At 38.7% G+C, this 12,627-nt stretch overlaps 1 protein-coding gene across 1 annotated transcript in view; it reads left to right on the forward strand.

The window, feature by feature from the left end:
* SPATS2L (spermatogenesis associated serine rich 2 like) overlaps positions 1 to 12,627 on the forward strand; it is an 88,019-nt gene that overhangs the window by 42,691 nt on the left and 32,701 nt on the right. The window contains exon 4 of the mRNA XM_082313226.1: positions 10,507 to 10,615. Coding sequence (XP_082169352.1) covers positions 10,507 to 10,615 — 109 coding nt within the window. The remainder of the gene's footprint in view (positions 1 to 10,506; positions 10,616 to 12,627) is intronic.

Here is a 12,627-nt window from a genome sequence, read left to right on the forward strand (position 1 = left end):
CTAGTAGTTAATGGCTTAGACATCGCATTTGGCTTATAAAGACTTGATGAACCATGACAACTACTGAGCCTGAAACTAGGTTTCCTCAAGTTTGTTTGCTAATGATGTTTCCTGAAAGAACAGTTACAAACTGTTAACCTGCCCACCAATACATGAATGAAGCTGCTGAGGAAACAGCATAGCAAGTGATGATTTATACTAAGTAGTTCAGGTGGGAATGAGTTTCTGTTCAGACTGTTGTGACCGTCTTTCACGGCTTACTCACTTTCTTTGCTTTCAAAAGGATGTAGAACTTTTGCTTTATTTCCCCTGATGGGAAACAATTCCTTACCTGTTGCATTGCCCAGGTGCCTGCTTTTTGAGTAGTTTTTCCTCATATTTGTTGTTAACTCCTGAATCACTCATTGTGCTTGAAGATTAGCATGTCAACGTGAATCTGTATTTCAGTGATAAGTACCTTTCTTAGTTCTTAATAACAGGACAGGGTTTAAATATTGAGTAGCATGATGGATTTTGCAAGAGAAAGTAATGTCATCAAATCCTATCCCCTAGTACCAGAGTTCTGGAAGGTGAGTTACAGTAACTCTCAAAATGCAACTCAGTAAATCAATTGAAGTTCTGCATGTTTACTGTGTAGCTTGATTTTATTTTTAATTAATTTAGTCAGTTTTACAAGTGCAGGATTTTACAAATCATCCGTTTGTCTTTTGCTAGTTTAGGAATGAAGAACTGCAACAGAACTTTTATTCACACTAGATATCTGCTATTCCAAGTTTGATATCTGCTGGGAGTGTCTAAAATCAAATGTTTATGAGCATATATATTTTAAGGCAGGAAAATAATTGAATCAATACACTCTGTTGTAAATAATTCCTCTCTCTATTCCTTTATCTTCCATCAGTATTTAGTGCCACTAAATCCCTTTGCCAAAGTGAAAACTTAGTTTAACAGCAATTAACATTTTATGGCAAAATCGCTGGGTTTTATTCTGGAAAATATAGACTAATGACCTACTAAGTAAAGGCTTAGTGACTGAACAGCATAAACCTGATGAACTCTACATACATCAGCTGAGAAGCTAGCATGCTCTGTTTGGTGCTTTACCTGGACAAGTCTGTCTTGTTTTAAAATGAGATTAAATTGTGGTGGCACAGAACCTCCATTTGACATCTCATATTCCGTTTACAGTATGGTGGCTCTTTCTGTCAGCAACAAACTGAGTAACTCTCAAGCAACTGTAGCTTTAGAACCCTCTGAGTAATGCACTAGAAATACAAGGAAAGGGTTGAACAGATAAGTCCTGCTGAGCTGGCTTTAATTATATTTGCACACAGACTGTTAAAACATAAGGACTTATTATGCACATTTGAAAAGCAGACGTATTTACAGTATCCTGGTAAGAGAATCAAAATCAAATCCCTTTCTCACTGAGAAAACTTACAGAGCAAGACATGATCATGCTACACAACATTGAAGCAATGAGTTTAATATTTACTTTTATCCACATTTTTGCAGGGAGTATTTCTGGGAAACAAAACCAAGATTTATAAATTTAATTACTTTTGCTAAGCTCCACAAATCCATTGCCATCAACACAAATATAAGCAGACCTTGTTAAAAAGAACAGAATAGAATACAGTTCCTTCCCGGTTCTTCCTTTCTTCTACCTCAGTGCTTGCAGATTGTAAATATATTTAAGACTCTGATCCTGCTAGGACTTGAATGAAGCCAAAGGAGCTGTACATGTCCACACAAATACTTATTCTTCTAAGTTTCTGCAAAAGTAAAACACAAGTTCCTCCTTAAATTGGATATTGTTTCTCTGTGACAAAAATGTAGTACAGAGCCCATGAAGTTTTAGCATAATGTTTGTTCTGTTTGGTTTTGGGTTTGGGTTTTTTTGTTTGGTTTTGTTTTTGGGTTTTTTTTTTTAAATGGTGGCCTTTCCCTATCTTCTTTCCATGATCAGCTTCCAGTTTCCAAGGAAATAAGACCTCTGCCACTGCTTTAAAGGTGATGTGAGGCCGAGGTAGACTTTTTGGGCATTATGCTCACACACAGGCTCTGTAAGACCCTCCCCCAAATTTGAGTCGTAAGAGAATGCTTCTGTAGTACTGATACTTGTATAATTCATTCTTGGCATTTCAGCTGAAATAGTTCATAAAGTCAATAGGTTAAACATTCTATTTTATGTCTTCCCCCCCCGCCCCGAGAGATTTATATAAATGTGATGTCAGGAAGGCTAACGGAAGTTTCCATAGTTGGCAGAGGCTCCAGCAGCTGTGATACTCTTGTGGGGAGCCAGGACTGTTCTGATTACCATATTTTCTGGAATAACACAAGTTCTGCATTTCAGCAGCCGCAAGCGATGTTACGTGCCTGCATAGCTAGTACAAGGAGAAGTTTACCATCAGGATCTCCCTCAGAATAATTCCCTCTGCCCTTACCCTTGCTATAGTCTTCCTTCACTATGCCACTCTCCCTTTTGCCTCTGATTATACGCATCTGTGCCTCAAAATACAGTATAACTAAGGACTTGTTTTCTAGTATCAGGATTTTCGGAGACTGAGAGTTATACGTAGTTCAGATCATATGCACACAAGTTCACTGGATTAAGTGATGAAATGGCCCAAACTCAATGGCTTAAATCCAAAATAATTCCATAAAATTAGTGGAAGTATTCAAGCATTAACCTAGTACATCACCAGAAGAGGTGCTGAGATTCTGAATGACAAGGCCTCCAAAGAAGAAGCAATTGGAGTGAGGAATACAAGCGATGTATTGTCTCCTGCAACAATTAGACCCTCTTAGTTTAACAAGAGAAGAGTGAATATCAGGCACTCCCCAGGACAGCCGTTCAGCTCTGGGACATGATTTTGGTTTTGATCCAAAGAAATATTGGGAATTGTTCAAACTTCAGGAATTGCTTTTGGGCCTATCTTTTTTTTTTTTTTTATTGTGTGTCTAAACATGTTTGAACAAGTGAGATCTGGTGTCAGCTGGAACTAACAAAATACTCATTCAGATGAAAATCCTCCTCTTGGGATTCTCTTATGAGTGAAGTTCCACTGAAGTTCTCCTGAAAGGCTTGCTTTTTCATTTGTCATTTCAAGTGTCAGAGCTGTAGGAGCAGTGGGGCAGATTTGTTCCGTAAACTGCAAGAAGGAAATTTTATTCAGATGTGTTTTGGGCAGTTCACAGTTTTGTTTACATTACACCACAACTGTGGTTTTCATAAGCGATAGCATGCAAGGAAAGAGTAGGATTCGTAGTGGAAGGAATGGAAGTAGTATATAAATTTAAAGTCATACATTACAAAAGCAGATAGTTTCCAATCTATGAATTCACTAGGTTTCCTTAAAGTTGACCCTTGCAGCTGTTCCTTACCCATGTGTTGAAGTAGATGGACTTAATCCAAAGACCAGCAAAGTTGATCAAAATGCATTTGTGTCACCTGATGTGCCATTTAACTTGGGTTAAGGATATTATAGATTCAGGGCCAAACTTTTTCATATTTTCTTTCAGGATTCTTGAAATGTCTGGTTTTTTCCGTTTAATTAGTTTACAAATTTGGGGGACAGGGGCAACATAATAAATCCATGATGATTGCCTAAAGTAGTTTACTGCAGCAAGTAGAATTTGTTTTGTGCTTATTGGGGATAAATGATCCGAAGGTATCAGTGCAATAAACAGGTCATATAGTGGAAAGAGGTACAGTCCTGATCAAAGCTGTTATTTTGCCCAAAGACGTTAACAACACTTGTTCGGTGTGTCATGATGTTAGTGAAGCTTCTGGAAAAATGTCTCTGACATAAGAAATGTGCTCTTAATGCAGCAAAGTCAAATTGTATTTATGAAATATGTTTGTGTAGGAGTTTTCAAAACCTTAAAAAATTCTGCCATGAAGTGTTTTTAAAATGCATTTTCCTGCCCAGTGTAGCTGGGACATCTGCTAATGCTGAATTCCCAGATTATAGAAACCAGCAGAGTTCTGCAGATAGCCCTCCTTCCTTGCTCCTCTTGCAGGATTTGGGTCAACCCCAAGTGGAGGTGTAATCTAGTTGAACGTGGCCTACACTGCTACCTGTCCTCAGTTGCAGTAGGTATATATGGTGTATATGTGTACATAAAGATTTGCTGCTGTCATGCAGTAAAAGTAAAGTAGAAAAATGTCTGTGTATTTGTCGATAACCATACTTCTAAATTAATTTAGCTCCTAACTTAGAGAAAATCTATTGATCTTAATGTTTAGTACAAAGCAAAGGTGGATCTGCGTTAGCGTTCCTAACTGAGCATAAGTAAGAATATTTCTAACGGAATAAGTGACCATAATAGTAACTTACTTCAAGGGGATTAGAGCAGCTGTGTTCAGGGGTTTCAGAACAGCCGTGAGCTTTCAGCAAAGAAGTTTAATTTGTCACTATGTCAGAACTATATAAACAAATTCTCTGAACCCTGGATATGTTACTTATTCACCAGAAACATCCTCTTTGAGATGATGCCAAGGGGGAGCAGATGGAGTAGAGCAGCAAACAGGCAGCGATTGATTCCATGTTGTTACAGTTGCTTGGGAACCATTTGAAACTTGATATAGAACCTAAAGGACTCGGAGGAATACACAGCAATGTCAGCTTGGTTCTGGATGTGGAGTAGGTAATCTGCTGTCAAAACTTTCAGGCAGGCTGGATTTCTTTTTGAGCTTGAAAGCTCAGGAATCTCAGGAAAGTCTCATGAGATGGGTGTTCATGAGGACTTCAAGTAAGATACCATGAGAGGTTAGAATTTCAGTGTCCTCCTCTCCTGTGTGACATGCTCCTCAGAAGTAACCTGTTGCTGAATTTTTTTTTTAGGCGAGCCAAAAATTTGCCCCAAATGAGATTGCCTATAGTTTAACAGTAATCCTCAGAAAAATAGTCAAGTATATCTGATCAGACATTGGGGATTTTATTTTGGAGTAGAAACAGCTTATCTGAGGGGACTTGGAACCTTTTTCAATTTTGATATCACTTCTGGGCAGTCCTCAGCAATTTGTGTAAGAGACTGATAAAAACGACCTCATGACTGTGGAATTCTGGTCCTGATGAGATGCAACTTCCCTCAAATTGCAGCAACTTTAACACGGCTTGAGCAAGCATTTCAAGCTAAGTGAGTGCTTAAGACTTCAGCTCAGAAAAATGTTCTAAACTTTGAACTAACTTTAGCCTTATCCAGAAGAGTAGCTAGGTCCACAGGAGTTAAATGCATGCTTGCAAGGTAGGTCTCTGGATTGTGGGTTTAAATGGAGGTGGACGTGGGTTCTGCCTTCCATGTTCATGAGCGTACACAGTTGTTTTCAGGATCACAGCTTTATATTTTAGATCTGTGATTGCTTTAAAGTAGCTTTTGTAAGCTGAAATTCTGAGCAAGTCATCTTAGTAGTAAACAAAGAAATGCGCTTTCCTGTCAGGCTACAGGAGGGAAAGCCCAGGAATTTAAATACTGTCAGTGACAGCTTCTCAACTAATGCTGACATTAACAGCACAATTATCTGTGGTTCAGAAGGTATGTTACTGAATTCTCTTCATGTCCTGGAATGCTTGTCTAGCATCCAGCTGATGACAGAAGTTCACTGAGAATCTACACTGGATAAAGACAGGATGATTCACAAAGTCATTAAAATAGTTGACTTCCCTGTAGTCTGTCTGGTAATGTTTTTCTCCTATGATCAAGTTTCAGTGAGTAGGAAAAAACTGTTTTGTTATCTGTCCGGCCCTCCCCCCCCCCCCCCCCCCCCCCCCCCCAATCTAATAAAGTAGACTGCTGAGAGTTTGTTCTTGCAGACTGTTAGGTATTAATGCAGTATCACTGCATGTTAGGAGATTCTTTGGATCTTGTACTTTATCCTTTAGGCTGTTAAATATTTTTAAAAAGGAATTTGTTGATGAGAAGTCATACAATAGTGGATTATTCTAGTTTCATAATCTGTTGCTTACATGTTGAGAAGATGGATGTTCTTGGTAAGTTTGAGGACTATAAGTTCAGAGGGATAAAGTTGGGAATTATCTCCTGCCCTGGAATCACCCTACCACACCTTTAATAAAAATGACCTCTATATAGTTTTCTTGATTGGGAAGCAACTGACTTCTCTCAAGCAGCTGGAGACTTGTAAGCAGTTGAGGTGTATAGCTGTAATAGCAAAAGGGCTGGTTTATCACCTGAACTAACAGGTGAAGCAGAGGGGAGCCAGCGTACCTGGGCTGCCTAGATCCAGCTCACATCCCTCCCTTTAATATATCTCCCACTTGTCATCTTGTATTTGTCAAGTGTTCCTGGAGCTTTGCTGTGCCTCCGTTCATCCCAGTCTGTGATATGTCTCTTATGACCTTCAGCTGTAGAAGTGCGTTTGTGTTAGGCTTACACTGTCAGGAAGGTTGCCTACCCCTTGCTTTGGCTTTTGCTTTTGTATCACTATGTCCTTTTCCAGAAATATATGGGACACATTTTGCATGTGGGGACAGACCTGAGCTTCAAACATAGAAATCTACACATATTTTTGAAACCAGGGTGAAAGGACTAAGAGGTGAAATATCAGGGACCTTGACATTTGCATTTCTAGGCTAAGGCTGTTATATGGCCTAGTCTCCCTCAGTGTGCCTTGTCCTCCTCCCAGGTATGCTGTCAGGTCACAATTTGCGACTTGTAGCCATTTCTCAATAACTTCTGGATGTCCAGAAATCGCTGACTTTTTCATTGCCTGTGTACAATAGTTCCAGTGTATTCTGGATGAAAGCATCAGTGACACAGTGCATACGTTGGAGACCTGATGTCTGGCACAAGATCTGTCTTTGAAATTCCAGAAAAAATACGGTAACATTATTCCATTTTGTTCCTAAAAAATTTTAAGACAAAATATTTTATTTCAGAACAAAACCCTTTGGGATTTCTCCTCTGTTGGACTTCTGGGTTTATATCTGCTTTTGTTGTTTCTGAACAGAGCAGTATATATATTTTGTTTTTTTCTTAATATTGACATATCCTACTGGTTGCAAATTTTAGTTTTCATCTATCTTATCCCACATAAGTCACTGCAGAAATCTGGAAAGCAGAAACACTAACAACTTGTACGTATCCTGGGTATCATAGCATACATACACAAGGGAAGCAGATTAAGAAAGTGTAAGCAACTTCTGATTTGGAATTTCCTAAGTCCTGGATGCTTTACTTTGCAATCTGATGTTCTTTTCCTGAGGGGTTTTTTTCATGAAACTTAAAGTTTTTAGTTTCTAAATGGAAAGATAAACAAATGTGTATTTTGTACAACAGTCAACAAAGGATACTGTTGGGTTTTGGCAGTAGAACTGTTGAGCTCTGCAGTACATTAATGTTCCCTAAATCTAATTTTTATATAGTCCAACTAAAACGGGAATGTGTCCACAGTGTTGATCACATGCTTAATTTCTTTTCTCTGTATTGGCAAGTATTCTTTCTAAGATCATCATCTTGCTTTTTTTGGGTTACCTTCACAACTAGAATGTTTCCATAACCTTTTTTTATTTAATCATAGTACTAGTCGGATGAAGCACAGTTTAGCTTTTAATCTAGTTTAATAGTTTTTCTATTAATCAAAAATTTCTTAACAAAGACCATACAGTGCAAACAAAGTCTTCAGTAGATTCTGTAGTCTTAAACATAGTCTGCCTGGTCGAGTTCTTGTGTGTCAGTGTTCTCCACCCCACAGATGTTCTTCTTAATGTCTTTAAGAAGTTTCCAAACTGCAGTGTGTGGCAAGTTGCCTGATCCATCCTGTGGTCTTGGCCTTACTTTGTTGTTTCCAGATGCTTCTTGAGGCTTCCAGACCTTTCATAGCAAAGAAGGACCTAGAAGCCATATGAAATTCCCATGCTTATATTTAAAGATGGTTAGAATACACTAGATGTTTCCTTTTACTATTTTTCCTGTAAGCAGTTGCCACAAGGAGATTATGCAATTTTGAGTAGGCAGAGAGATGATCCACATGATTGTGAAAGAAGAGGGGAGGTTTTTGTGAGAATATGAAGATGTAATCCACATGGTGGAAATGTTTGGCAACTACCAGCTTGAACATAAAATGGACTGCAGCTTGTGGCCTGCTCTACTCTAGTGTCTTTCCCAACTTTTATTGTTATGGAGCCAGCTTAGTTCATACTTGTTGCAGCTTTATCAGTAAATAGTATGCCTGTGCCCACAATCAGAAGGTGAATAAAACTCCTTTTTCCAGGGCTTTGTCTGCACATCCTGTTGACTTGCGTTTGTTTTCACTTGAATGCCTGCAGTGCATAGAGAGCTGTACTCGCTACTTCCCTCCCCATGTGTACACAACAGCTGAAGAGATAAGCTTGGGCAGACAGATTTTCTGGGCTGTTTCTGGCAACAACAGCCCCTGGTACAAGCGGTCCAGTTGACAGCCTACCCTGTCTGAACTTCCAACATAAAGTTACCTGTGTTTACTAGAGACTCCAAAGCAGCTAGCTGTTGGGTTGGGACTTAGCTTGTGGGCAAGCTTTGCCCGGTCATAGACAACGTTAGACAAATGATTAGATAGGCCTTTGGAAAGGGTCCCTGGGAAGTAGACAAGCAATTTAACTCCACTGCCCTCTAAATTATGGTTGTGGCCCGAGTTGTCCAAGGCTAGCCTAGCTACTTGAAATGTATTGTGGGCAAATGTGAAGCTGCAGGGAGATGTGTGATAGGATGATGGACAGGAGCAGAGTAAATCATACTGAGTAGATATACTAAAGTTGTGTGCTGAAGTCAGAAAGTGGCCTTCCTTACACTGTGAAAGAGATGAGCTCATCTAGAAAGCATCCTCCAGGAAGTTTGATCCTGTGTGGATTTAGCTGAAGCAAGTAACAACCTTTTGTGGTGCTGAAGTTAAGTCCGGCAGGCACTGTGAGTCGGAGCCCTCAGTCACTGTGTATTAACAGAGCCTGCAATGAGTCGTGGCTTATGTTAGTATACGGGACAGGGAAACAGAGTGGTTGAGGAGTGGGGTGAACATACAACAGCAAAATAAGATTTTTGGTCATAAATCTGATCACTTAAGTGTTCTGAATCACCTTCTGGTGTCTCCACTGATGGAGATTCCACAAAGGGAATGTAGAAAGATTGTTCTTCAGCATCTAAACGGACAGCTAAGACAAGGTAGTGTGAATGCTCTCACCATGTAAGCCAGCCTAGTTCCCTTAAACAGATCTATCTTCATGTATTATTTTTTCACAATTATATTTAAAAATGCAATAAAACTTTAAAAGTGCAATAAAAAGACAATCAGTGCTTCACAGTCAGGAATTAGGATGGTGACATTGTGATGCAGTAAATAAAGTACACTCTAATCAAGGATGTATTCTTACAGAAAAATGGCAAAGAAGGGTGCCGGATAAATATTTGCAGTGCAATAACAAGTTTCTAATAGTAAATACATGCTGGATAGCTTGACACAGAAGCTCAAAAAGCTGATTTGGAACAACTAGACTGGTTTTGGCACTGATTCTCTTGTTTTTTCAGAGTACTACTATCGGCTTTTGTTAGTTTTGCTAATTACATTTAACCAAGTATTTTTATTTTGGTACTACCTAGTAAAGCTTGTCTAGCATTAAAACAATATAGTAATTAAGTTTCATGTTACTATTTACTTTCAGCTATATTACATGGGCATGAGAAAGTAAATAATCCACATGATTCCAGTAGGAATATTTTGTTTAAAACATAGTGGGTTGAATTACTATTTGGTATAAATGGATACTGAAGACAATACAGCAATAGCAAATGCTGTGAAATTGAAGCATGGCATGCCAGAATCATCTGTAGGTGTAACACCTCATCCATCAGCACAGTTTCCTGAAGGAAGCATTTGTCTTCCCATGTCCTTTGTTCAGGATTTTGTTACACAAGCTTTGTGGCTGCATATATATGGAACGGCAAGCTGAAATTATGCTAGGCAGCAGCAAACTGAAATTATGCTAGGCAGCCACTAGAGCTTTTAAAAATGATACTGTTTTCTTTTAGCCTGTGACTATTTTCATGCATATGACTGTTTTCCAGATGTCAAAAAACCCACTGATCATAACTTTGATGTAGCAAGGCCATGCAACAGCCTTGTTGAAGTAGTTGTGTACTCTGTAAGTTTGTATAGGTGATGTGTCTTGTCAAGTCACATGGCAGCAAATAGAACATTTAGGAAAGAAGCATAAGGCCAAATTCTGTCAGTTTAGTTAAGCTCTCCTACTGTGACTGAGGGTAGGATTTGGTTCCAGGCTTACTAGCTACCAGTTCTATGATTTGGTTTCTGGAAGAAATAGTTTTCTTTATTTGCATAGGCCAGGTAGGGAGAGGACGGTTATTGCTTCATAGAGAGACATTGTTGTATACTTGTCAGCACGTCACGTATAACATGCATTTATATAAACATGCATTGGCACAGAGGTACCTTGTTGTCTAAAGGAGTATGATAAACCCATATGTTATTGTCTTCCTTTTTTTTCCTTCCAGATCAATGCAGTCCGATCAATTGTTCCAAACAAAAGCAATAATGAGATAGTTCTGGTATTGCAGCAGTTTGATAATAATGTAGACAAGGCTGTTCAAGCTTTCATGGATGGTGAGTACTGTGTACCTTTTTCACTAAGGCATGGGGGATTCAATTGCATGCTGAAGTATTCATAGACTCTAGTGGCTCAAAATATATTCTATTGTTCTGCTGAAATTCAGATGATTGTGACACATAAATTTTTTTTTTATCATTGAACCTCCTGTCTCCGTCTTTGCTTCTTCACAGTATGAGTTTGACATGGCTCTTTATCTGGTCTACCTGACTTTGCCATTTTTTGGTGCTATTCTTGTTGCAGACCTTCTTTATTCTGCATGAAAGTTAATGCTCTTTAAATATGTTAGAATACAATTCACTGTTGAAGATACAGTAACCAATAAGAATTTGGGATTGTTCTGAAGCAGATAACCAGGCCCCTAAACCCCTGAACTTGATGCATACATTGACATTCAAACCTCAATCTGAATTTTGCAAATAGCCTTGACATTTATAATGGCTGAACCAAGACTCCATTGAAAGTTCGAGCCATTCTAAATCTGGATTTGTGTTTGTATTTTGCATCATGAGACCATCTCTAATGAAAGGTCACTTGTATTTAAATAACACTTTTCTGATAAATATATAATGGCAAGTATTTTGAAATTTCACCGAAGTCTGTAAGAAACCCTTTGCAGGAGTAATAGCATACCATGAGCAAATCCTCTGAAAATCTTTGTAGCTTGAGGCTGCTTAAAAGTTCAGTGGTCTCAAAAGCCCTATATATCTTAAAAATGCCTCATAGTGTTGATTTGCTATCTCACCAAGTTGCTTATTTCATATCTATTTTACTTCAGAATAGATTTGGGTTTGGTTTGGATTAATTTACTAAAATGTATCAGCCAAAAAGCATCATGATGTACTAGGAATTACTTACTAATATGTAAAAAGCAGATGCAAGCAAACTGGACTACTTATAAATGCATCAGAATTCTTCCATCAGATCTATATGGTGCCTCTTCATTCAGGCATCTGCACAGTCAGATTCTGATAGATGTATGGAAATTGGAGTTTGTGCACACACACACAGAGAAATGAAAATGTGATGCATCTAATGAACAATAATTTTGTTTTCCTGTAATACGTGTCCTGGGGAAAGTAGTGGAGGGTTGCTCCGTGATTATTCAGTGTTCCTTTCATTCAATTTATTTTGTCTTAAGTTACCATTGCTCACTTGTGGTCTATGAGTTGTTTCCATTGGCTCCTCAAAAGGGGATGTGCTTTCACAACCATGTGTCATCTGCTATGAGGAAGAAACAGGGCAAAAGCAAGCCTTGCAAGAGTGCAACAAAGTATTGAAGAAAAGCAATCTGTTGTAACATCAGTTCAAATGATCTTTGTTTGAACTTCACCAGGGTCGTTGTGCCTTGAGTTCAGCAGTCTTTGCAACTGAGCATTTGAAAACAGCCAATATCTGTTACTGTCTGGAAACAGCATAAGAAAAGACATGTGTCGATTCAGGTGCCACTGTGGATGGAATGAATCTAGCACTTTGAGTATCTTTTCATGCGAATGACAAAAATTGCTAAGATTGAAATACCGCAATTGCAGAGAACGCATTGCTGCATGCAGTGAAAAGCATGGGGACAGCCATGCTGAGTAAAAAGGCTGAGCACCTCCATTTAATGCGTCTCTCGGAGATGCTGCATGCTGAATCAAGAAATGTTCAAATTTAGTTTCCTGAGATCAGCTCCTATCTTGCTTTGTATCTGGAGTGGCATATAGATGATGTCTCTATTACGAATTTATGAATATGTGAAATTTGAGTTAAATAAAATTGTGGTTCAGGTGTTTTATTTGCTTTGTTAGTGTTTACCTAATTAAGCATAATCAGAAGGTCTGTTCAGCTGCTTTGTAGACGTGTTCAAGAAAATATACTGGTGGGTTCAAGTGAGGGCTTTGGGACTTGCACTGTTAGTGCATTTCCAACAGGAGGAAACTGGGGTTAGTTGAGTGAATCCCTAAAACAACCCTCACTGTGCATAGTATTCACAGGAAAGCTGCGGGAAGCAAAGCTAAGACAACAC

This window comes from Platalea leucorodia, assembly GCF_965183815.1.
Source record: "Platalea leucorodia genome assembly, chromosome: 5".
NCBI lineage: Eukaryota > Metazoa > Chordata > Aves > Pelecaniformes > Threskiornithidae > Platalea > Platalea leucorodia.